This window comes from Astatotilapia calliptera, chromosome 4 (assembly GCF_900246225.1).
Source record: "Astatotilapia calliptera chromosome 4, fAstCal1.2, whole genome shotgun sequence".
In the NCBI taxonomy this organism is placed as follows: Eukaryota; Metazoa; Chordata; class Actinopteri; order Cichliformes; family Cichlidae; genus Astatotilapia; species Astatotilapia calliptera.
In genome coordinates, this window is record NC_039305.1 from 31,425,795 (window position 1) to 31,453,184 (window position 27,390).

A 27,390-nucleotide genomic window follows, 5' to 3' on the forward strand; every position below is an offset into this window, starting at 1 on the left:
AATCTGACACCAGCCGAAGGCGTAATCAGCCCTTGTGCATGCTTGTAAATCCACGCGAACCCAAACATTGTGCACCTGGTGCAGGGAGGGCGGGACTCCAAACTTTAGAGGAGCATTTTCCGAACATCGCAAACACCAGAAATTGTGGTGTCGGCTTCAGAAAATTCAGATGATGTTTAAATTCTCCTCCGGTGCGAGAGCGCGACGAGTTTACCTTCAAACGGGCAACAAACAGCGGAGCCTCGGTTTGAAAACACAATCGTGTTGTTTCAGCTCACTTTCTTCTCCCAGCAGTGTGTGAAAGGCTGACTTTGGCATTTCACACTCATGTCTTTGAAAAGAGGAGTAAAGCCCTACAGCTTTGCTAGGCGGCAAGTTAACACATGAACCTGAAGATCCTTTTCATTTCGGGCAGTGTTGAAATTTTAATTCCAAATACTAAAAGGGATCTTTTCATGAGAGGGGTTATGGTGTAACATCCCTCCGCTTTAAGCCTATTGATAAATCGGTCTGCTTGTAATTCTCTGTGATGTGTGTCAACCAGACTGTCTAGATCAAAGATAAATGTGGTGTATGGCGATGGCTACGAGCGCCTGGCTGCTTATAGACTGTTCAAATGACATGATATCTCACTTCTAGCCTGCTCATCAAAAATGTATCACTTTCCATCAAACCAAAATAGGAATGTGGGATCAAAGAGAATGAATTTGCTAAATGCATTTCTTTGTTGCAGGCCAGGCACAACGTGTTTACCGATTACTGAGCTGGTTTTTACCAGGGTAGGAAATTAACACTCGCCACCAGCCAAATGCTGCTAAAAGCTGGCTGTGGTTTGTAAGTTTGTCTCCACTACCAGCCACTTTGGCAGCTTTTTTATTTGGATCTTGGGGAAATTGTGAGAATTAGTTGGTGGTGTTTTTTTTTCTCTTTTTTTTAACAAGAGGTGAGGCAAAAACAACAAAAAGAAGGCATAATGTCTTAGTCTGGTCAGTAGTATCACCGTCACTGGCTGCAGTGTGAGCAGCAGTAGTCTGTTGGCTCGCACAGTGAGAAAACACTCAGTCATGGCTGTAGTGGTGGTGCTGAGTCGGCCTGTCCCGGCATGGTTAGTCACTCACGCACACGTGTTAGTGAGATGCAGGGCGGTTTCTTCATCCAGCATTCTTTCTAGGCAGGGGAAAGGGTTTTGGAGCATGCGATTGCATGTGCATTAATGCATGCCTGGAGCTCCAGGCTGCAGAGATGTCATGGTTTCAAAGGTGAGTCCAGAGTGTGACATCGCCACAATCCACATGTTACCGAGCAGGCTGATGCGACATGCACGTATGTTGCAGATCGGAGTGCATTACCCCACTCCTCTGTCCTCGCTCAGCGATACTGACGTCTTCATCCAAGTACATCTGCACGCCTCTACTTGTGTTATACCACCTCGAGCGGGAACAAATATTGTTTTATAAACTCTCTGCTGAGAATCCACAAAACAAAATAGCCTCAAGTCATCAGCTTCAACACTTACAGATGAGGTGTGTTTAGTTGTGCTCTTCGTGTGTATTCACATTCAGTCTGCGCTGCGCAGTTTCACTTAAAAAGTTGAGTGTTCGTGTTAACGCCAACGCTCCAAAGGGCCCAGGACCATTTTGGAGTGCAATCCGGGTGAGCGGAGCAGCTCTTTGTGGGGACTGGAATGTGCCGTGCGTGCCTCTTCTTCTCTTCAGCCCCTCTTCCACCTCACCCCGCCCCACCCCGGGCACGTTAGCACGCAGCCACCACAAATTGCTTGCAGATTTTTCACACATAGTAACGTGCTGGTTTGTAAACTCAGATAAGTGCAACCAATGCACGGCGTGAGCTCCATGGATCTCTACGCATCACTCGCTTGCTAAAGAAACAGAGTAAAGGGTGCTCCGAGATACCCCCCCCCTTTTTTTTTAATGTTACCCTGAGCCAGGAATGATTACCGTGGATGATAACAGCAGAGGGTCATGCAGTGGGCCGATTCATTACAGTATAGACCATCAACCAAAGGATGGCATACTTTGTGGCATCAGGGGAAACAGTTTCTTCACACTTTAGCACCAATCTGTGAAATTTTAAAATGCAGCTAGAATACTCCAAGTGCTTTCCTCCTTCTCGAAATGTACACCTGACTGCCTCATCCTCACTCTCACAGGCCTCTAACATTTTTGCACTCTAAAATAAATGACTGAATCTCCTCTGCGTCCCTCCTAACCCTTTTCTCCTCCAACACCTTCCTCACACCCTGGCTCTCTGTCAGCCAGGGGTCAGTGGGGGAACCGGTGTCAGGCTTCGTCCGGGTCAGGGACACTCAGGTGGTCAGGAGAGGATGCAGCCGAGCCCCGCCAGCCCAGAGCTTCCCCTTAATGAAGGGGCCAGGCAGCTGGAAGGCCCTCGGGTTGTGCACACTACTGGCTTAATTGGCCTAATGAGATGCAGTGAGGCCTCCACGAGGTCAGGTGCCACATGATGGGAGGACCTGCTGCTGGGTTCAGAAAGAGTTTTACTATCATGGGTTTTGTGGGTCTTATGTGAAAGTTACCTGATGTAGACAAGTCATTGTCGTATTCTGGGCATGGCAAACACTTTTGTTTGTTAAACAAAATTCAAGCCAGAGATTTATCATAACAAAAAAAATGCAAAAGAAAAGAAAAAAAAGAAAAGCATTTCATTGTGCCAGAGTTTTGATTATTTGGCTGTAGGATCTGGACTTTAGAGCAAAAGCTCACTTTCACCGCCATCATTTCTTGGAAAAGTTGGATGGCTAAAATCACAAACTGACACTTCTAATCACCGTGTTACTTTTAATTGCATGCATTCAACCTGTTTTTGTTTAAGGACAGGAAAAAAAGAATTGTGAATACGCGAGACGGCCTTCAGCTTCTTGGTTGATTGAGTCTTGATTTATCCTTTTTTTATGGCAACCACATACAAAGACACAAATACTCAGAAATTATGTATTGAGGTGCTGACGGTGACTGAAAAATGCCAAAAAGCAAAAAAAGCAAAACTCATTTAGTTTTAGATTAGATTCGACTAAATTAAATAGAATAGTGACATTATATTTAGTATGTTTTTGTCAATAATGTTTTAATTATTAATGAATGAAAAAAATATAATAAGATATCAATTATCTTAAAATGATGGACTCCTCCATTGTTTATTCAAACGGAGCTTAAAATGCAAAGGAGCACTAATGAATCCAACTCTGGGATGTTTTTCACAGTTAAGAGCCTTTTCTGTCCTTGCTGAAAGAGTTAATCTGAAGTTGGCAGCCAACTCCTCTCAGTCTCTGTCAGACGTGCGGAGAATTGGAAAAATAAAGGACTTAAAAATCATTTCTTTTGTCTTGTCATAGGCAGCGTTCAGCTGTGGCTTTTATGTGGACGATTAGACTATTTTTAATTTTTTTTTTATTTCAGTTTGAATAAAAAGCCGAAACCTTCGCGATTGAAACTGTGATCTCTGATTTATAAATACAAATTGCTTTAATTTGGGGTTATCGACTCTGAGTGGGCCAAGTGTTTATTTTTATATACGATAACTGGGGGAGGGAAAAAAGCACATTTAAAGATTTAAGGGGGAAATGCGTTAATGTCGCGAAACCTGAACTGAATTCCATATGCTGAACCGCGTCCCGGGTCATTCAGAGCCGTGCTGGCACTGCATCTGCTTGACAGGCTACATTTGAAATACATATCTGGGTGTTTCAGGGTCTCCTCTCTCGGTATTAATTGACGTCGGGGTTTCAGTAACGGTGTAGCACAAATGTGTAGCTTGCGGGGGATGTGCCAGGCCGTCTCCAGATTTTCTATTTTTTTTAATTTACATGTTTTTTCCTGCCAGGGTCCGTCAACGATATCGGCACTGTTTTATTTATTTATTTAAACATTTGTATTTTAAGTTCCCTTTTATGGCAGAGAAGAAGAAGAAGAAAAAATAAGTGGTAGCAGAAGAAGAAGAAAGTGATGGCGCAGCTTTAATTGTTTTGGCTCTTATTATTGGGGCCTGGGTGGTTTTGAGCCAGAGAAAACGGTGGTTAGAAAATAAGCCGTGCCTTTTACTGGGTGGATATCGGTGTGTTTATGAAACTCGCATTTGTTTGGTCACAGCAGCGGTTTTTTTCCGGGGTCTTTTAAGGGGACGGTTAGTTGAGGTGAAACGACGCAAACTGGTACGTTTGAAGCAGAGCATGTATTTCGTATTCATATTTTTTTTAATTATTATTATTAATAATAATTAATAAATAAAATAATAATAATATCACTGAGTAAACCCCGTCACCTCCGACTGCTAATTGATAATAGGCTAATAATTAAAGCTAAAGGCCACGCGCATGTGGCCCTAATTTAATTTCCGGGTAAGAAGATTAACCCTGAGACACTTTCCATGATGGGTTTATGCCGCTTCGACAGACCTAAATAACCATTATAGGTTCTTCCAACACAGCAACATGAAGATTACACAATATAGGCATAGTGTGGAGCAGCAGATAGTGCAGACATGCAAATGGAAAGCACGGGGTTGCCCCCCCCCCCTTTCAAAATCTGGGACTTCAGAAAATTCTGCAGTTTTCTTCCTGAAAAATAAATATGCATAACATAAATATGTTTTTTTTTCTTCTACTTCTTCAGCAAGTGAAAGGCAAACAGCATAGCGAAGACAAAATGACTTAAAACTCCTTGTAGTCAAATTTCACTGACATTTGAATGGTGGTTTATTTGCATTTTGGCAAGGTCACCCAGAAAACCTTAATTCCCACTGAAAAGCAGAAACACTGGAAAATGCATTCAAGTGTCAGTTATCTCCTCCTGCTACACTAAGTTTGTGCAGGTGGTGATGGATGCAAATATATCTTGACAGTGATGCCAAACACAGTCATACTCCACGGTGAGGTTCTTTTGTTACGTTATCCAGCGATATATCAAACTTTTGGCTGATTGGAGATAAATGTGGAGGTGTGACGTCCTTCGCTGTGTTAGCAGATGATGGGTGAGCGTCAGTGTTTCATTACGGGCTCTCATTGCTGTGTGGAGGATGTTCAGCCTTGACAGAATGGTGCGATTGTATGACCTTTGACAGTCTGCGGGCCTCTTCTCATGAAATCATCATTTAAAGACTTGCTAGAACTTAAAGTTGACTAACCGTGGTCTTTTCTTCAATGCTTGTCATGTAACAGAGGAATATATCAATTTAAATAATTGCTGAAGGCACCCGTTTAAAGCTGCAACTATCAATTGTTTCCGTTTGATTTTGTCTGTTAAAGCCAGAAACTGTCAAAAAATGACCATTAGAAATACTTGAATTTCTACTGCTTGTGCTTCCCAACCTTACACACTGAGAATTGCTCATTTCAGTCATATATGACAACGGAAACCATCCAGTTCCTAATATTAAATAGATGAACCCAGGCATTTTTTAGTTCTTGTTCTGTACATTTTTGACTCCATCTGAATGTGGCGTCATTTTATTGCATGAGATCTGGAGTCCTGATCCTCTGCTCTTGGTCTGTGATTCAGCAGCACTTGCACCTTCCCACTATCTGTCTGCTGAGCAGGTGCAGCCCTGACTGACACTCGTTCAGAGCTGAAACTAGTGATTATTTCCATTTATTTCCATTTAGTCTGTTAGATGCCGAAAGCTTGTCTAATGTTAGTTTAATATCATTTATGATAAATGTATCAATACCCCAATTTTTTGCAAAGCTTAGACCCGAAAGTGTTTGGCAGTTTTGCTTCAAGGTGGCCGTTTCCAGATAATTTCCCATGAATTTATCAGCAGATATTTTCAACTCTACATGCATTCTTCGTCCTTGCTGACTCCATCTGATTGTGGTGCAGGTCTCCTGATGCTATGTTTCAGGTTTATTGCACTGGTCAGTGATTCAGCACCACCACCTTCACTCAAGCTGCCTGCCAAGCAGATGTAGCCCTGAACAACGTGCTTTACGATGAGGCAACACGGCAGTCATCTCCGCTCCGACACCGAACTGCAGAAACCTCCCAGGGCGGGGGGTGTTCGGGGATACGTACGGAGCCGATTCGGGCTCTGGGATTTCGTCCTCATGCTAGCTGTGCTGCTTAAAAACAGAAAACAAACAAAAACAGCTGAGGCAAATTCTGGTTCCTCTCCTGCCTTCACCCCCACACCCCACCCACCCCTTTAAATTCTGTAACAATTTCTGTATCTGTGCCTCTAAATCATCTCGTCATTCATTTTGCGAGTGTGCAGCGAGAGGAGGAGTGTGGCTGCCCGGGTTTGTTTCTCCCTCTTTGTTTGCTGTGGTAAACCCATGAGCAGCTGCCGGTGGTGGGGTCTGGAGGGATTCTGAAGCTGTGTGTCCTCTCTCTCGCTTTGCCATCCTCTGCCAAGGTGGCATTATGCGAGCAGAGAAAGGGGCAGAGAGAGGGAGCGGGAGACACAGAGGAGGTGAGGGCGGTGGGGTGAGAGGGAGACGAAGCAGTGGCGGCCATAGTAAAGATGGAGGCAGGCTGAGGGCTGTGGGGATTGGTGCAGGAGAAGGCTTGCTCCCCTGAACTTTGCCTCCGTGTCAGAGAGGAACTTGTCGATTTGGCAGATTGTGCAGCGTCGGACATGGCTGCGCGCTCCCTTACACTCCCACCTGCTCCCCCCACCCCCTCCTCACTCTCTCTCCCTCTCATTGCCACTACCCCTCCCTCCCCCCTTCCCACCCTCTCTCCTCTTTCTCTTTTCCCTCCCTTTCAGCTCTTGAAGCTAACGCATTGGCTGGGCTACAGGCATCTTGTTGCCAAATAGGTGGGCCCTACTCGTGTTGGCAAAGGCTCAAGCAATGGTTAGGGAAAGAACGCGGAGAGGACGAGAGACGGCGAGCGAGAAAGAGAAAGAGAGAGAGTTGGAGAGAAAAGGGGAAAAAAGAAGCAGCACTCGGCTTTGCCAGCGGTCGTATGCGCTCATCCAACATTGATTCGGCTCTCTGTTTTTTTCCTCCCTATTCTGTGCTCTGCTCTCCCTGGCCCCCCCATCTGTGTGTGTGTTTGCGAGAGAGTGTGTGTGCATGCGCGCGCTCGTGCCGGGCCCGGGATCAGAACAGACACCACCACCAATTAGATTTTGCCAAGGATTTTTTTTTCCTCCGAGATTTTTAAAAAAAATTTGGAACTCACAAAGGACTGTTGAATTTTTGTTCTTTTTTTCGAATACATTTATTCTCGCTGTTAAAGTCTTTTTCTAATCATTTTTTCTAACATTTACATTTTTACCTGTTTATTATTTGTTTTGCTCCAACTTTTTGTCCGTCCTTTTTTGTGTCATTTTTGGCTTTTGTCTCAAGAACTGCTGGCTAGCGTCCTACTGCAGGACTCCCTTAAAATCTTTTTTGGTGTGTGTGTGTGTTTTTAAACTTGAGTCCACTGTTTGTGCTCAGCAGCGTGTTCTGCAAATTTTAAAAAATTATAACCCTCCCCACCCACCCCAAGTTTTTTTTTCTTTTCTTTTTTTCATCTGCTAATTCTCCACACCCTGCCAAAACCAGCGCTTGCTTTACATTGGGGAGCGCGGGAGGAAAGAGAAAAAAAAAACTGGTGCAGGAGATTTTTTTTTCACTTTAAACGCTGTGCCAAATTTATGATGAGAGTGCAAAATGGTAACTACCAGGCCGTCTGTCTTCCTCTAGCAGTGTGGTTTTCTGTGGTGATTTCTGTCTGCTTTCAGTTTGTTGTGGAAATGTGAGTCTGGTTGGAGCTCCCTTTGCATGGTAGCGCAGATAGGAAATGGTATGGCTGATCTTTTAGCGGCACATTTCAACAGTGGTCTAGTGGCGGCAAAGCTTGGCGGTGGTGAGCGACCGGTGTGTGGCAACCCTGGCACAGGAACGCTGTGGCGAGATCTGGGCTTTGTTGCCCAGAGATATGTAGTGAAGGTATTATGGTACAGCAGAATAACTTCTCTTTTTACAGCAGGAAAAGCGGGAGCGCAACTTGGCTCAGTTTTTCATCTGAATTCGTGAACTGTCGTCTTTTCTTTATTGTCTTGAACATTTTATTTTTGAAATGCTTTGTGTTATACCTTTGCATGCTATTGTAAGGATGATTTTTTCCTGGTTTTCCTGCATGCTTTATTTTTATTTGAGTCTGAATGTTGGAAATGAGAAATAATTTTAACATTTTAATGGCAGTTATTTGAATAGCTTTTTGATTTGAATTTAAATTAATTGATAATCATCAGAATTTTCATTATTCCCACAACACGTTTAGTATTATTAAACATTTTGGCATTTTCATTAAAAGTTTTGAAAAACCTCTAATTTTACAACTTAAAAAAAAAAGGCATTTAAAAAAAAAATTTTTTTACAGCCTCCTAACGCCGCATCTTTTTCTCTCTCATCAGGATGAATTTCATCCCTTCATTGAGGCCCTTCTCCCCCATGTCCGTGCCTTCTCCTACACCTGGTTCAACCTGCAGGCCCGTAAACGCAAGTACTTCAAGAAGCACGAAAAGAGGATGACCAAGGATGAGGAGCGCGCGGTGAAGGATGAGCTGCTTGGGGAGAAGCCAGAGATCAAGCAGAAGTGGGCCTCGCGCCTGCTGGCCAAGCTCCGCAAGGACATCCGGCCTGAGTTCCGCGAGGACTTTGTGCTCACCATCACGGGGAAGAAGCCCCCCTGCTGCGTGCTGTCCAACCCCGACCAGAAGGGCAAGATCCGCCGCATCGACTGCCTCCGCCAGGCCGACAAGGTGTGGAGGCTGGACCTGGTGATGGTCATCCTGTTTAAGGGCAGCCCCCTGGAGAGCACGGACGGCGAGCGTCTGGTCAAGTCACCCCAGTGCTCCAACCACGGCCTGTGTGTCCAGCCACACCACATTGGGGTGACGGTCAAGGAGCTGGATCTCTACCTGGCCTACTTCGTCCACACACCAGGTATGTGATACCTGTAGAAGAACCGTTTTTCCCACCGTTTATGTGGTTGTTATACACACACATACACACAGGTCATGTGTTTTGTCACACACTCTTTGGCATGTAAGTCACAGATTAGACCCTGCCCTCCACTATGTACCAAGCTGATCTAGTGCCAGGCTTTGATAAACCCAGTCAGCACTGAGATAAAGACCACGTCTTGATATTTAAAGTCTGCAGCGTATAGTCCTAAAAAAAAGTTTTCCTCTCAATGTTTCTATCTGGTTTAAAGAGATTCAGAGAATCTGACAGTCAGGCTTAAAACCTGTGTTTACCTAGAGATATGTTTGCATTGGTACATTTGTTCAAGTATTTGTGCACAAATTTGTCTAAATCCAAATGTGCATGTTTTTCAGTGCCATCTGTAAACAAAAGCATCTGCAAACCTGTTTATCTGTGTGTGCACGCATGTGCACACGTGTGCGCGCACGACAGGCAGTTTGTCATGTGTCTGTAATCCATGTGTGTTGTGGGGTTGTTGTGTATCAGTAGCAGTGTGGTGTTTTTGTGGGTTTCTTTTGTGTGTGTGTGTGTGGTGGTCTGGAGAGCGCAGTGACAGCTGGCCCAGTCCCAGGTAGTTTAGGAGGCAGAGAGAGAGTCAGCCTGTCTGCAGCCTCAGCCTAACGCCACACACACACACACACACACACACACACACACACACACACACACACACACACACACACACTCAAGTGGACAGACTCTCGCTCAGGAGCTCTCGATCAAACACCCAAGCTGCGCCTTGCGTTGTTCTTCTGAGCGAACTGATCACACACACAGTCACACACACGTTTGTGTTTACAGCAGTGAGACGTTTCGCGTTTACATCCACACGTGTTTTCTGCTGTGATGGTGAAGTTGAAATAGAGGCGGTAAAAATATTTTGGTGTAACATGTATACAAAGCCACATGTGTACTCGTGTGAGGGCAGCGATCAACGCTGTGAAATATAATATTTGCATGTCTCATTTTGTTGCACTTCACAGCTGTAGTTATTTCAACCTAATTTCATTTCTCAGGTAATTTTAGGAATGCAAATCCACTTTGGAAAATAAATAGCAACAAATGCTGATCTGGATATAAAATTATTAAATATGTTGTAACTACTTTTGCAAAAAACAAAAACATTTAAAAACATAGATAATTATATTCTGTTCAATTAAATTCCATTTAATTACTGCAGTGAGAATTTGATGTGCCTGAAGCTTAATTTTCCTGACACAAGTGAATTTAAATTGTCCTTTTAAACACACTAATGTTTAAAAATGTCTCTATTAGAATATAGTAGTAATAGTAGTAGCACTCCTGTTGTAGATGCCTGAATGTGCTGGATGATTTATAGTATAATTTAGGCTAATGTATTTATAATTGAAGCCCAGCTTTACCACTGTTAGCTGTGATTACAGTTTTAGCCACATTCATATATAATTTGGTCTATTTTATATATTTTATTTGTTGTCGTCACTTGATGTAGCTGTCTGTTTCTGTCAGGTGTTTGCAGGTGTAAATCATCTCACACACACACACACACACACACACACACACACACACACACACACACACAGTCACTCTCCTCTTCTTCAGCCATTTCCTATTATCTCGGGCTCTCTTACGACAGACTGGCATACAGTTACAGGGCCTTAATTCTTCTCCTTGGCAGGGAGGTGCAGCGTTCCTCTGTGACAGAATCCCCCATGCCAGGCTCCTTTCAGCCCAGTGTGTAACTCTGCTTGAGTTTTGCGGGGCCTCCGTGAGCGCCCCTTCCTGTTCCACAATGTGGCATGGCAAACCGCGGCTCAGATTAGCTCCCAGCGCAGCCTGGTGCTCCTTAGAGTTTTTTTCCCTGACAACTCTGTGCCAGAATCCAGCAGCCGCTCGCCCCCATCGATGCGATGCACTAGCCCGTCTCCTTTCTGGCCTTTGTGCATTTCATTAGTATTTCATCTTATTTGTACACATGTGAGTATTTTTCCATAAATCTTTATGGGATTTCTTTTCTTTCTAATCTTTTTTTTAAGGCCAAGTGGCTTGTATTTGGTTTACTACTGCATGTGAGAGAAGCAGCGCTGCTTTTTCCGTGCAGCCACCTTGCACTAACAACTGGTCAAGAATGGGGAGAATGTGTGCGGTAACTAAAATGAAAAAGCGTCCACCTTTTGTAAGCGCAAGTCGCTGTGTTGTTCCAGCATGCTGGCGCGGGTTAGCCAGAGGACAGGCAGACAGTGGCTCCATTCTAACCTTTGGGGTGGCAGCGTTACAGTTTTATTCTTAGCTCCCCTTCCCAGGGTGTCTGTGTCTTGCGGAAGTTATCAGTTGCTAGGCCCGATGATTGGACCGCAGCCGTCTCACCCAGCTCGTCCCCGCCGTCGTGTTTCAGCTCTCTCGTCCCCACTGATGTCACTGTCGCCAGCTGTAAGGCGGGGGGGTGGATCTGCTTTCATGCGGCGTGATTGACACACACATACACAGTCACACGCACGCTCACTAACCCCCACCCCCCCTCTGTTTCTGCTTCCCTACAGTACAGTATGTGTCTGCTTTTGTCCAATTATAGACTTCGGCCCTCGCAGGCGGGGCAGGGACAGATCAAAGCTGATGGACTCTGATCTGCACTACTGCACCACAGCTTCAAGAGCAAGGTCCCGCTAATCACAAAACGAGCCTGATCATTTTCTTTTTGACAAGTACCTGCCTGCACACAAGCGCAGAGCATGACATAATTGTCAGGCAGTAACGAGAGTCGGATCCCAAAAGTGGTTAATTTTCTTTTCACTGATTGTGCTGCATTCGATGGCAGCAGTAATGGCTCAGGGATGTGGAGGAAGCAAGGGAAATCGGGGATGAGGAAGAGGTGGGGTGGTGGGTCTGATCTCATCTTTGATCACGTGTCTGTCGAAAAGGAAAGTCTGGCTCGCCAGTTGGGCGCTGCGGGCCGTCCTCCACCTAGAGACGCCCGGCTCAGGTCATGTTTTTTCGAGCGACGTGTTCCATATTTGTCCGTCTGACGAGGCTGCACAGTTCCAGCATTAGTCATTTTTGGAGCCCGATCAGCCTCATACGGCTTTCATTACTTGTGCTGTTATGATAAAAAGATGTTTCTGCAAGTGCAGCCTCCATATCTGGTCTCTGTGCTGGAGACAGACAGACCAGAGAGGTGCCCGGGGCAGGTCCGAAAGCCAACTACGCGTGCCAGACAACGCCGTATCTCCATGCTGCTATGGCGCAAACACAAATCCGAGACATTCATTTACCCATCAGTGTGTCTTTGTGCGTCGTCGCGACATTACAAATGACCAAGAGAATCTCTTTTAATAGAGACAAACAAAGAGACAGACAGCCAGACTGAGAGACTTAACGCCTCCACGTCATGCTAAATCCATCAAACACATCTTATCTGCTTCGCCCAATATCCTGAGCTTCAAAAAGGAGGTAAAATTATCAGATGCAGTTACATAATAAAGAAAAAAAGCAAACAGGAAAGAGTGGGATTTGTTTTATTACACACAAGCTCGGTCCATAGAGGCAATACGCTGGAATATTAAAGCAGAAGTAGCAGTCGTGTTATGTTTGCCGTTGGCTGAGTGTTTGCAGAAGCAGAAGAGAAGGAGGAGGTGTAATGGTTAAAGCAGGAAAAATACTCTGTCTTCTCTTTCTTGGATCTGCGTGTTGCGCAGAACAGAGATTTCTGGATGGAGCGCAGAATTGCGCTCCAGCGTTCTGGCACGGCCCCGTAACCCGGGCCGACGGAGGAACAGAGAGTGTCGGCGCCGAGGGAGCCGCATTCATGTGGCGTGAAAAACACTGCTGCTCCGACGCTTTCAACGGAAACTTTCTTGCGCTTTGTTGTCATTTGAAATAATGCGTCCAATAAAGTTTGAGCATCTGCAAGCCCCTCTGACATGACAGCACAGCGTCAGTGACGCTGCCGCGTTTTAATGTGCGCTGTGGCGTCCGGGCCTATTTTCAGAACCCCTCGTTTTTCCAGCTTTTTTTTTTTAATGCGTGCGTGTGTCACAGAGAGGAAAAGTGAAAAGAAGAGGGGAGTGTGCGGAGTGTAAGGAATCGCTGGTAAAAGGATTACTCCGTGCAATCGGGCTTCCGAGGCGGTTGCGCTAATGCTCGATCCTCTGACCTCCTTTAACCGTTCTCCCTCACATCTCTCCCCGTTCTATAGGTCCGACCGCCGTGCTGCTCTATGGGCTTGGGAGCAGGCCAACCTGCTTCATATTCACTGTAATTATCCAGTTTAGTGAATAATCCTGGAAAAGATACACAAAAGGCTGAGTGTATGATTGAATTATGTGCAATTTGAAATGAAGGTCGGGTCTTAACTTCGGGAATAGAAAAATTCCTTGTAGCAGAAAGTGCAACAAAGAGTAGCTTTATTTCCTAATTTCACTGTACAGTGGTTTTTAATTATTGGTGTAATTAAGGTTAATAAATAAAAGCCATGGTGTCTGTTTAGCAGCTTAGCTCACTTTTTTGGATTTAACGAGCAGAAATTTATTTAATTCTCAAGAAATTAAATGACTTAATAATATGGATTAATGAGTAGAGTAAACAAAAGCAATAAAAATAAATAGGCTATTCAGCTTATTGAGCTTTATTTTTACTTCACAGCTTCTTTGCTTTCCTCTACAGAGCAAACACAAATTAGACGTCTCCCCCCATGTTTCTCCTCCGTGTATTATTTTTCGTCTCTTCAGTTCCACTGTTTTGCATTTGCATGACCGATCTTCTCTTTTCTCTGTGCAGGCGCCAGGCTTGAAGTCTGTCCATCCGCTAAAAACATAGGTATCCCCGCACAGGAGCTCTGGCTGCTAACGCCTGAGCCGAGGGGCAAAGAGCAGGAGGAGCGGAGAAGTGATGTGTAGAAAGGACGGAAAAGAGCGAAGCGAGCGTCTTTTTCTGGGCCATTTCCCAGCAGCCAGATTCTGATCGGTCCGCCTCGCGCCTTGTTGCCTCGGTCCAGCGGAGCAGAGCACATGCACGGAGACTTGCCCTGTAATTGGGATAGCTCTTTCCACACGGAAAAAAAAACGGAGCGGAACACAGCGGCGAATCCGCCGTCTCCTCCGTGCGCACATCTTTCATTTAAAAGTAAAAAATGAGCAATTATACGCAAACAAAATCCCCTTAAATAACCACAAATGAACGCTAATAATGTGGAGATTAATAAATATTTTCACCCCTGCTTCATTTATTCTCCCATTTAATGGTAATAAATGTCAGTGGTTGCTGTTAGGATGATATTGAGCGCTGATATAAAGTAAAAAGAAAAGCGTAGAATAAAGATAATGGAAAATGCCATGCTGAAAACAAAGAGAGAGGGAGGGCACATATTCAGGCTAGTGGGGCTGGTTGGCAGCATTTGGCACCCAAAGCTGCAGCTCTGTTTAGGAGGTGCCAGCTTTTCAAACCGACACACAGTCCCTGCCAACTTCTCTCCTTCTGATCCTTTTCTTTCTCTCTCATTTTAACATTTTCCCCCTGTATCCTTGTTTTCGCTTAACACTTCTTCCCCTCTGCACGTCCCCTTACGCCCCAGCCACCGCCGCTCCCGTGGATGCTTTCTCACAGCGGGCTGTCAGAAAAGACGAACGTCGAGAACGTTCGGGTCTTGTTTTGCTGGGATGTCGGCGCGTTGAATAAAATGGCTATCGTGTTACCAGACGTGTTCTTTTATTTTTGTGAAAAATATTTTCCACAGCTCTTTTTTTCTTACTCAGCGTGCTTCTGTGGATTCAGGTCCAAAACAAAATGGAGGATGAAGCACAGCTCCTCTCCAATCAGAGCGGAGAACCAGTCAGGAAAAATGTTACTGGCAAATTAGCAATTCTGAATATTTCCTGGTTTGCTTGTTTTCTTCTTCTTAATGTGTTTTGGCGTATGCACACATCTGCATAGGCAGAGTGGAGGTGAGGGTTGTGGGCTGACTGAAGAAATCAGTTGTACGTCTTTCGGGATGCAGACCCGGGGCCCGAGGATGGAGACAAGAACGTGCTGCTGTGAGCGATGAGAGAAAGCATTAAACGCTGGGTATGGGGGTGGATGGAATTACTCAATAATGATCAGAAAATTAGAGCCATTATTGAGGGAGAGTAAACAGGCCTCTCTAAGTGTGAAAGCCTCCTATTCAGCCAGGACCAGGAGCAGGACTCCTTTCTTCCTTTCGTGGATCCACCCATGGCCTCGAGAGCCCGTCTTTTGTTCCCTGAAATAACAGAGTGAATGTATGGGGGTCGAGTTGGGAGGGGGGTGCCGTTCCCAGTGCTGAGCACAGTATGGACGAGCTACTGACTGTAAGCTACTCCTTTTATTGTAGCATTATGTTTACTTTTGTCTTTCTGGCTTTTTTCCATACTTACATTTTTTTCAGACTTACAGTCTAATTAACTGTCTGTATTTAAATAAGTTGCTGTCACTGGGTTCAGAAATCCTGGCAGCATATGTTAAAGTTATTTTCTTTTTATTTCTTTTTATGTCTGTTGCGTACAAGTGCACCTGTGCGTCTCTTCTCCATTAGCGCCTGCGTCTTCCTCTGTCTCGGTCCAGAGTCGGGGGAAAGTGGGTGTAAACTAGGCGCTAATGTGACTACTTCCGCGTTTGTCACTACAAATGTTTTAATTAATGGGGAACGGATAAGTAAATAAGCTTGCCACGTCTCGCAGCAACTGAACAGCAAATGCAGTGCTCAGAAGAGGGACAAAGGAGTGAAGAGAGGGATTTACACTTTGAACAAGCCGTTAGAGAGAATAAAGGAAGCTGTGTTTCCTTCCCCCCTTCTCTCACATCACTTCCAAGCACTCTACTGCTCTCAGAATAGGATTTGACGTTCATAATAACTATAGCACTCTTGCTTGTAGCTACTTTAATAATGAGTGCATTTAAGTCTTTCATGCGAGTCCAGAATTCTCTGTCTAGCTGAAGGTAAAGGAAGCTGAGTTAAGGTTGTATTTAAAGGTGGAAAGAATTAGCAAGGCCCCCAGCGAGGACAGAGTGGGCATCGCTCACATTCAGATAGATGGGGTTTCAAAGTGGCTTGCAGATGTGCAAAACTATGGGAAGGCCAAAGCAGTATAAATAGTGTGGATGACTTTCCCCGGCAGCCTGCCTTCATGTGACTCAGTCTTGTATTCAACATCCTTCTTCATTCAGCTCTGGAAACTCTCTCCGGGGCAGAGCTTTTTCCCGCTCTGGGGCTCCGCTCAAAGGGGGAAAAAGAAGAATTACAAAAATCACCTGACGTGTTCGCTCACTTTCTCCGTCTGTTTGCTTTTCATATAGACGGCCAGCTCCATTTCACAGACATCACTTTTGGATGGCAACATTCTCATTATACTCGTCAACTGTCAGCGCTCAGCACTCTCTCGTCTATAATTTCAGACTCATTTGAATTCTTATTGGCAGCTTCGATGCATAAATTTCATAAAAGATAGGAAAACAACACAATTTCTTCTCGCTCTCCCTGGTGAGCAATAAAATATGGAGAAGATTAGTGGGAAAGGAGTAATTCAAATTCAATTGTTTGTTTGGATTTTTATTATCAAGAAAACACATGTCCGGTATCATATTTGAGCTTCATACATTTTACATCGCGGATACCTAACAAAGCCAGCGTAACTGTCGCGCTCCAAACGGCCTCACGGCACCTTTGCATTGGATAGCTGTCCAGAAAGGTAGATGAATAGAGTTGCCATGGCCACAAAGCTTCTTTTTTTCCTCTCAGTGTACCTTTCCTGGGTGATATCCAAGGAGTGTCAGCGACTGGCCTGGTTGGCACGTTGAGTGGCCATGCAGTGCTGGGCTGTTTCTGTGGCGCTTCAGCCTACAGTGTGGGCAACCAGAGCGCAGTGCTCTGCCAGAGGAATCCACTCAGATCACTTTCACTCTATAGAGGGCATCCCCAGCACTCATGTAAATTAATAAGCACATATATAAATATATATATGCAGCTGAGCAGGGACACTAACCCATGCAGTCAGAGTCTTAGATTCAAAATGACTCATTTGTTTTCCTAAGAGGAAACGGAGGAATATTAGATTTTCTTGGTGTTATAATTTACTATTTTTATTTTAAACACTTGTCACTGGACATGGGCCAAGTGAGACATATAAAAATGTCACAGTAATTTTAGAGCAGATTTTTCCCTTAATGTTATTCACACATTTTGCTAGGCTTAGTTCAGTCCAGGGGGCTTTTTATCCTCTGAGAAGCTATAAGTACCTTTTGAGATGGCAGCTGTGATATAATTTCATTATGAAAGCAGGGGAGCCTGTGATATAAAAGACTTGCCTGCAGGCAAACAAAGCGGCTCTAACCCCTGTGTGCTGCTGACTTTGGCCTTATGTTCTTATTGTTTGGGATATCACTGACCCCGCTGCCCTTAGTGCCAAAATATTAACCAGAAAATCAAATCTGTCCTTCTCTCAGTTCTTTAGGCGTTCTGAAGATCATTATCAAATAGACGGAAAATTCTAAATAAATGAATAAATAATAGGACAAAATCCAAATAAACTTATCTGGTTCTTGAGAGGTTTGTTCAAATATGATTAAAAATCCTTTTGATACCAGTTATTAATGTAAAGCATATGAAAACAAAGTTCTTTTAATCAGATGTTAAACCCTGGAAATGAGTGAATTCATAAATCATGCAAGTGGTTATTACAGAATCAGAAAACAGGGCTGTGTCGAGAAAACAAACATTTGTCTGTATGTCTTCATGCTAATAAATCCCCACGTCCATCCTATCAAGAGGAGTGATTTCTGTCGTCGTTTCTGGTTTACGTGGAGACGGAGAGGAATGATAATATAAATATTGTTTTATTTCAGCACACTCACCAACACGTCACTTAGTGAAAATTGGTGTCATTTTTCAAAGCGTGGCTTTAGTTCAACCAGTCAATCGATGCTTGGAAGACATGCGGTTCTCTGCTAGTTTCTTCTAAGCTGACAGAGTTTGGCTTTCAGCATATTTTTACATTTTCCCCCTAAAACGAACCAAACCTGTCTCATTTACACCTGAACCTAGTCTCAGTGTTGTGAATGTAAACCGATCTCTTAACAAGGATTTCCGTAGGTCTCGTTCCTCACGCTCATCATTAGAGCTGCACCCCTGTGTATTTTACAGTAATACACCCACTGCGTGTGAATTGGCTGCTCTTGTGTTTTCGATGCCGACTGATTTAAATGTTAAAAGATCAAACCTTTATCCCCAGTGGCTCTCTTCAACTGCAAAGGAGTCGAGTGTGTGAAGTGTGCTTTTAGGTGTTGTTTGCCTATCTGTGTGTGTGTGTGTGTGTGTGTGTGTGTGTGTGTGTGTGTGTGTGTGTGTGTGTGTGTGTGTGTGTGTGTGTGTGTGTGTGCGCACCTTCACGAATGCCCATGTGCACTATAGAAGCAGGCTGAGTGACAACAAACGCTGTCTGCAGCAGAACATATGAGTGTCCTCTCTGGATGCGCCCAGCACCTGAACCCCCTTCACACCTGATGCCTGTGGGCCTTGTATGGACACATGGAGAGAAACAAGCGCATTTGCAAACAGACATGTACAGAAACAGCGCATGCACTGGCTTGACCCTGCTGGAAACTGGCACTTGGAGTGTTTTTATGGGGTGTGCGGGGCTCAGAGTGAGCTAAACCAGGCCCCAACTGGGTCCCCCCTCACTGGTCTTTGACTGGGTGCAATCTGTCGCCACAAAAGTAGAAAACCGTATGCTCTCTTGAAAATCCATACTCTGCTAGGAAGCAGTTTGCATGTGATTTGAAGGTGCCAGTCATTACAATGAGCCTTTTTAGTCAGTGTCTCTGGTATTGCTCTAGCAGCAGCAGAAGCAATGGAGCTGATCTACTTGGTTATTTGCCCTTTGTGTGGTAACATTTGATTGGTGTATTATTAGACACAGACCACCCTGCTTCTGAGCCCCACTTGAGTTTCCATTCTTCTGCTGCTCAGCTTTAATGTCAGGCGCTCCTCCAGCAACCCAAACATACACAGAGAGCATTAACGTAAAGGAGGAGAGGCGCCGTCGCAGCGAATTCGCTCTGCTTCAGCGGAATGGCGATAGGGAAAGTAATCCAAGCCTCAGTGTTTATTTTAAGAGCTGATGATCTAGAGATGGCCATTAAAAGCAGAGGGCAAACAATTTAAGAGCAGTAAATCTGAATGGAGGAGAGGAGTGGGTGTGGGAGGACGGGGAGGAAAGGAGGGAGGATAGAGGGTGGTTTCTGTCACTCGCTCTACCTCGCTCTCCTTCCACGCAGGGGAAAAAAATACTTGAGATGACAGTGAATTAGAGCAATCTGGCCTTCATTCTGTGGTTAGATTTTTATCTGCGGTTTTGGCCCTGAGAGCATCTCGGATCTTTGCTTTCTTTTTTCCTCCCCGTCTGTTCTTTTACTGTTGTTTCTGTTCTTTTCATCTGCGTTCAGGTTCCCTTTTGGCCTGGCTGTAAAACAGACCTTAACGAGATACCATTCACACCACGGGCGCCAGCGCTCGTCCCTTTAACCAGGCTACCACAGCGCAACATGCAAAGTTATCTGTGCTTTAATATATTATATATTTTATATAATGTGCTGAAACCAAAAGCATCCACTCGAACTGTTGCTGTCCATGAAGGGAAACCCTTGCAATGAGAACCGCGATAATAACCGGAGAACATCAAGATGCATAAAGGATCATAACGCTGAGAAATGATATCTTATATGTTGTTACACAAGATAAAAATACACGTTAAAAAGAGCATGTGACAGAGAAGGGCCGATCTGAGCCTTAAGAATAACGACTGTACTTTTGTGATAAAAGTAAAGTCGCGTGAGCGTGTGTCACATGGCTTCACAGACGAATAGACTCGCAAGGTGAAAATGATCCGGGCTCTGCGGTCGCAGCAGTAATGATGGTGTTGATGAAGGAATGAACTCTACTTCTACCAAAGAAAGTAACGAAAAGCTGGGAACCTCTGCCCAGCATCATTATCCTCTAGCCTAATACTTTGCAGTAGCTGTTGGTTGATGTTGATTGAAGCACTGTAACATTTACAGCGCTAATATTTTTTCCACCGTGCTTTGCCGAAGCCACCGTCCCTTTGCGACGCATTTGATGTTGCCCAAAATCGAGCTCACCAAAACCCGTGGTTCTCCCTCCTTCTAGTTTCTCGCCCATCTCCTTCTTGTTGGTCTTCAGATGTGTGATGAAGTAATCCCAACATATTTAAAATCCTAAAACAAACAGAGCCAAATTACACACATTCTTCCCCCATGCTGATTCGTGGAAGTTGTTAACCAAATAAAGCTCCCTTTTCTCTTTCCCTCTTTCCATCTCACTCATGCTCTCAGTGGATCTGTCCTGGCTGGAACTCTTAACTGAAATAGCCCCAAGCACAGAGCCTCTTTTGTTGTCAGGCTTTTTTTCTCTACAAGGTGTTTGTGAAAAAGAACAGGATTTTCTCTTCTGGGCTCAGGTCCCTCCATCACTCCACTGCTGCCTGTCTGGCTTGCTTGGTCCAGGTCTGTTCTGGTAAACAGCCTTGCCTGACACTCACTGTTTATCACACATAGCAGTGAAGTTTAGCCGATTTTATTTTGGGAATGGGTTTTGCTTGGAATGTCTTGCAATTATTCTTTTTTTCTGCATAAACTCGTGTTTGTTTTTCTTTTTATATAGCATAAATGCATACCCTCAAAGATAGATGCTGTTTGTTTGAAGGCTGATTGTTAAAATATTAGCAACACTTACATGCTTTTGAGTATACACGTATATAACCTATAATCCACTCCAGCACACCAACAGTATTGGACTTTTGTTTTCCTATTTCCACCTGTAACTACAGGACATGCAATTAGCTAGCTTTATAACAAAAGCAGACTAAGTTAGCTACTAGCTAGTGAACATAGTGGGCCATTTGCTGGCTAAGGAGACGGGGATTTCCCCTCATGCTGTGTTTTAGAAAAAGCAGTGCTCTAAAAGAAAGCAACTCTGAAAACACCCATATGCAGCAAGAATAGATGGCTGGTAGTAAAAATAAATGTTTCACTGTATAACTGAAACTGATGAAGGCCTATTATCTATATGTCCTGTTCCATATTTGTATCCTTTGACTTTACTAGAGCAACTGTATGTTTCATGGTTAAAAACCAACCGTATTTATCTTACACTGGTGCTTGGGGCAGCCCCCAAGTTCATCCTCTGCTGTAACAAGCTGTTTTAGCTTGCCTTCACATAAGGCCAACACTTAACTGATTGGCTGCCCATCACAAATGAAAGGTTTGAACAGCAGGAGGGTGGGTCTTCTGAAGCCATGTTCACTTACTGTCTGCACTATTTGACCGTTTGGCCATTTTTAAGTTGTCTGCACTGTCTGAGTGACTGAAGACCAGAGTTCAGGCTAAATTAAAGGTTTCGTGTGTTCACTGTGTCCCTTTCGAATGTGTGATGTGCTGTGCATTTGTTCATACTGAGAAACAAATAGTTAACAAAGCCATTTTGTAGCACTGACAGAAGGGAGCACACAGACACACACTCACAATCACACACTCCCTCATTCAGGCAGACATGTGTTCTGCACAGCCTGTCATTACAGAAGCCTTGATGTGGTCCCTGGGTGGCACTGATGCCTCTTATTGTCGTTTTATGACAACTTTCACTCTCTTGCTCCGCGATGCCCCGCCTCCCTTCCTCTTTTCCTCATTCCTTCCCCTATCCCTGTGTCTCTGCACCCCATCCCACCTCCTCCCAACGTGTCCAAACCCACATCCATTTTCTCGCTGTTGCAATGGGATGCCTGTTTGTTTGTAGAGTGTAAACCATCCTGACACATATCCCCAGAGCAAAGCCCTGATGTAGGAATATGTTTTAGGAGGGGTGTGTGGTAGCAGTGGACAGCTTGGTCTCCATTTGCAGAGGTAGAAACTGGGAGCTGGAGCCAGTCCAGGCCTTGTTCCCAGTTTTTGTCGATTGCGGTTGACAGTTATTGTTTTTGGTTTTACTTGAATAATAGGGTTGGTAACAGCAGAGTGACGACCTGCCATGACCCGCTGATGGTTGTGCTCCGCGTTTTGCTGAGGCCTGCGTTTGTCAGGTATAAATTCAAAAAGTCTGGTTCACTCTGGGGCAAAAATGTTCAATTTTTTGCCTTCACTCCTCCATCTCTGCACCTGCCACACTTGTGTTTGGCTTTGAGGATTTATGACACCATGATTTGTTTGTCATAGATCGTAATTCATTATTCTACTGACTGAAGTTGGATAAACTGGACTGATTGAACAGCAAGCACGTTTCATGAGGCAAACGGCTGCACTTTAGGGGTAATTGCTGTTACAGAGACCTCTCTGTTAGAGGGGAACTCTTAACATATACATTTGTGGATGTTTAAAAAATTGCCCCAGTGTTTATAGGAGTGCTGATTTAGGGTGATGCTGTTAGATAATTAGGTAAAAATGGAAAGAGTTTTTGCGTGGAGATTGTGGTTATGCACTTTCAAATAGACTGACACACACACACAGAATGTTTTGCATGTCTGCACCTTAATTAATGAGGTCTTTGGGAGTATAGGCCCTGCAGCGCTGTTGGGTAAATGAGTGAAGCGAGTCACCTCGGGACAGCAACAGGTAAATCCTGTTTAGATCAGCCCCAAGGCACTACTTGTTCCTTAATTTGGCTACGAACGCAGTCTTCCCTCCCTTCTCTCACCCTAATCACCGCAGCACCACTTGGTAATCTTGTGCATGCACCCTCTCTTCATTTCTTGAGGTTTTCTTAACAAGCTTACATCTTTTCTGGGTCTTTGACCTGAAACTGTTTATCAAGCATGCAGGCTCTTCTTCGTCGTGTTGCTTAAATGACCTACTAGGTTACTTAAGGTAACAAATGTGGAGCAGCAGGACAAGGTGATACTGACACTATTATGTCAACATAAGTGACAGAATCTGCTTGTTTACCGAATGAACTGTGCACAGGTATTGGACAGGCTGTCATAGCTGGTTAGGCACTATTAAATTAAGTGATATCTTGGCTACGCTCAAATATGGGCGCGGTTGGAGTTCAGATAGAATCAGTTTGTTTCCCTTTGCCTTTTCCTCGGCAAACAGTTAGCGTGAGTCTGTAATTAGCACCTCTAACTTTGTTAGAGCTCCTAATTTCATTTTCGCAGGGAGCCCCATGACTAGCCCTACTAACAAAGATACAGGAAGCTCAAAGCAGCCCACTGCCTGAGACATTAGTGGGGAATTTCAACACGCTGCTTCCATCTTCTCATCTAAACTTGTTTTCAGCTGTTCTCATTTTTACTTGTTGCAGAATAAAACATAACTTATTTGTTGATATCAAGAAACAGTGGTGAGTTGCTCCTTTAGCCATTCTCCTTCTCTAGACTAATATCATGACTTCTTGGATTATGCTGTTCCAGCTCACACATTTCTTATACCTCAAACTACAGCAGAAGAGAGATGTCACTGATCTGAACATTTAGAGGCATCGTCAACTCATATTTCAGACCTGTGGCTGTGGCAGCTGCAATGTGGCTAGTATTGTTTTTTAGGGCAAGTGTGTTTAGAAAGCAGCTAACGACCAATTGGATTCCAGCGTTCCTTCCTGATCCATCTGTGCTCCTGCTGTGAGTATAACTTACAGTAGCGTGGAGGGTCTCTTGAGGTCAGGGAGCTGAAAATCACAAAGACATGTGGAATGCTGAAAGTTGGCCAATACAAACAGGCAGCCTTGGCTCTCCGTCCATGCAGAGCACAACAACCACCAGTTAGCTATACCACCAACCTCTTGCTCTGTGTGAGCGACGGTTGGCCACAAGGGGGCAGAAAGTATAATAAGTGTGACTAGCTAACATTGAACTTGGCTACTTTAGCAATGGATCATTTGACTATACATACGTCTTTATTCGCTGTAAGTATCGATGCCTCAAGGAATCTCCTGATTGTAGTCTCCTTCAGCTACCCTGAGATTTTTAGTTTTAGCCTATCACTGTATATAAAATATTAATGTCAAGCATTCATATGTGAACATGACATTTTGAAATCTTGTGAGAGCTGCTTTGCTTGATTTAGAGCCAGATGTATTTTGCTGGGAGGTTCCAGTGTTACGTTTTCTGGTTATGCTAGCAAACTGCGTCTATTAGCTTAGCGCTAAGTAATAAAATACTCAAAATTTCACTTGTCAAAACTGAAGCAGTTTTGAAGCAGCAGTTCCCACTTGGAAAACTCATTTAGAACAGCATCCAAGAGAAAATTGTGAACACGCATGAGTCATAAACATCGGACTCTTCCCCATCATTACCTTCCCTCCCACGTGATTTGAACACAACATGTTCAGCTGGCTTTCACGGTCCCCTCTTCATTTTGTCGTACACATTGATAGTTGCAAATGGATAACAAGTTGCACCATCAGCAGTGGGACATAAATTAGTGAAATGAAATGATAGCTCATCGTTACTTAGGTTGTTGATTTGCCTGTGGTTTGCAAAAGAGTCATATTTGTCAGTTTAGTTACAAGGCTGCACCTTTGCCTTTGCACACAAAGTCCAGAGTTTGAATTTTGAACAAAAACAGACTTCACAAGGAGCTGACTCGGGTTTTCTTCCCCCATTTTCTAATCAAAACCATTATGAGCTTCACCCACCGAGGGACGATCCGTGAGGCTCAGTTTCTCTCCTCGGCACACATCCATAACAATAGAGGGCATTTTGGTCCAGCAGAACTCAGTTGGCTGGATCAAAATGAGGGGAGCAGTTAGGGTTTCACTTACAGAGTCAGAGAAAGAGAGTGAAGGGGAAGAGAGCGAGAGAGGCACAACGAGAAAACAAACACGCAGCGATTGTTGAATTATGGGTAAAGACAGCTGAGGCTAACCAGGTTTGGTTTCCACGGTGCGGTGGGGGGCTTATTGAAAAACAAAAAGTCTATGACTCAGTATTGCTCTCAAGGAGACTCTCAGGCTGCAGACGCTCTCTCCCCAGAAATTCAACAAAAACACATGCAGTTAAATAAAAAGGAGAACACCTTCAAAAACATAAAACCCCAGGGTTCAGTATGGTCATGAAAATGTTCCACGTATCCTCACTGTTAATGCCAGAAAGGGAGGAGGTTGGGAGGGGGTTGAAGGAGAGGAGGGATCTGTCCTCACATTTGCTATCAATTTAGGGCACTGAAAATAAGCACCAGGTTTCACTGGAGCCGAGTAGAACACCAGGAATGTTTTTCTATATAAAACCAAAGGACGGATGGAGGAACGGAGAGAAACAAGCTGGGAAGAAAGTGAGAAAAAGAGAGATAAGGTTGAGGGGGTAAAAGGGGGCTGTGGGAGAAAACACAAAAAGGCAACAGAAGAGTGTTGCTGTATGACAACAGCACCCTCGGCGCCCTGGCTCCAGATGTGAAGCCGGTGTCCTTTGACAGCTCAAAGGGCGAAAGTCGGTGAGATCGTGAGCCGTGGTGACCCCGCTGGAAAGGGCAGGTACTGATGCCTGAACCCGGGGTGGATTTGATGGTCAAAAGCATTAAATCATGTGCATTATTAGACATCTGCTGAGGAACAACAGTCACTCACACATACTTGTCAGAGGCTTTTATAGCCTACTCAGCACAGTTGCGGCTCCATTTGCGTGTGTGTGTCAGTGGGCCTGATGGAGACCGGAGACTCCCTGAGGGCTGTGAGTAGGCACAACGGATGAAGGAGGTTATCTTTTGAGAAGATAATCGATTGTTCTAAATTTGTTCCTGTTTTTGCTTGTGACACGGTTTGAACAGATGTAGCCAGTGTTAAGGTTCCGCTCCTCACCTGTGTGCTCAAAACTCACAAACTTCATGATTTTGTGTTGGGTGGTGCTTATTCAGATGCCAGGAAGGCCGGTGTGGTGAATGATTTGTCTAAATAGGTAAACTAACAGTTCAAGTAGGTAGAAGCCGATTTCAGCCATACAAAGCAAACCTATTGCTAATGTGTGCCGATTGGTTGGTTGAGGAATTACAATAAGAGATTTCTCTTGATCTCGCTGGTTTCAAATGACTCCAAAAGACATCAAGTGCACAGTTAAATCAAAGCAGGTGTTAGAAACAGCTGGCTGAGGAAATCTAAATTCATCTTCTTTGCTGGCCCCTTCTCCAGAAAACATTTTTAAAACCTATGACGATTGCATTTTAGGGCTCTTTTCCCGTCTCTATTGTGAAACGTCAAGCAAGTGCCCACTGTGAAACCAACAGAAGTAGACTGCTATTGTAGCTGAGACTTGCTGCACATTGAGTAAGCTGAAAATAATGGAGAGAGTTTTAATTATTTGCTGAATATGACGTGGTTCTGCCTCTGCAGGAGTACTGAAACTCACGCACTCTGGTTCAATCAGTTCAGTAATGCTTCCTTCAGCTGCTGCCTTATTCATCAGAGGTCATCACAGTGGAGGGATCCACAGACGCCCTTCATAATGCAACCCTCCCCAGGGTTTGTATCTCCTCCGAGTCTTGAACCAGATCTTTCACATGTTAGGAGAATGTGTTAACTACTACAGTTTTACTAGCAAACGTGCTAAATATTACTCACGTGAAAATCAGTTCACATTAACAGGGTTTTGTTTTTGTGACAGAATACTTGAGTTTATGTGTGACTGGAAGTTTAGGAGCCACTCCTAGATCAGTTCTGAGAGACACCGTCAGATTAATACTCAGTTGGTTTGGAGTTTGTATGCATGAGGCTGTGAGACACAGTGTCTGTCTTTTACAGTGAGCCGAACTCCAGCAACAGACTTTAGTCGAGTTGTTGACCCACTAACAAAGCTCCTTCACCCAGCTCTTCCCACCAACAAAGTGCTGCTCTTATGCTGATAGAAACAGTTGAAAAAGACTAGAAACAAGGAGGGAGTTAAAGAGAAAGCAAGCTAGAGGGGAGAAAAGGGGGGTAAGAGACAGACCAGATGTGTCTTTTGTTTAGATTTGAACGGAGCGGAAAGGATGGGTGTAGGAGTTAGGAGGCGAGCTTTGCAAGGAAGAGAAAGAGAGAGGGAAAGCAAGTGGGAGTGAGTTTTGTTTTTTTTAAAGAGTAGGACTGTAATGAAACCAAAGCATTCAAAGCCGAGCGCCTGTATGTGGGGAGGGGGGCCTGCACCATACAGTATGTGATTACCTACCAGCAAAACCACATTCATTATACTAATTGCTACAATGGTCCCAGTGGTTGGGAGCTGAAAAGGGTGGTGGTGGGGGAGGGCGACAGTGAGAGGGGCTGCATTGTTAACATTTGTTAGGCTCATTGACTCCAGAATTCATGGTGTCTGTCATTATAGGTCGCTGGGATATTCTCCAGGGTCTGCATTTATAGAGCAACTGATAATCTGGAGGTCGGGCTGAAGACCCGTTTCCTCTAAACCTCATTGCGCCCTAGACCCTACGAGCTCAATTCCTGCGTAACAGCATGCTATGCCTCTAACCAGACTGCCCCG

The 27,390-nt window shown here is 44.4% G+C and overlaps 1 protein-coding gene across 18 annotated transcripts in view; it reads left to right on the forward strand.

Moving 5' to 3' along the window:
* nfixb (nuclear factor I/Xb) overlaps nucleotides 1-27,390 on the forward strand; it is a 132,886-nt gene that overhangs the window by 32,360 nt on the left and 73,136 nt on the right. For 8 of the 18 annotated variants that reach the window (XM_026166109.1, XM_026166110.1, XM_026166113.1 and 5 more), the window contains one exon: nucleotides 8,383-8,914. In XM_026166109.1, coding sequence (XP_026021894.1) covers nucleotides 8,383-8,914 — 532 coding nt within the window. The other 10 variants (XM_026166120.1, XM_026166117.1, XM_026166121.1 and 7 more) reach the window with 4 other exon arrangements.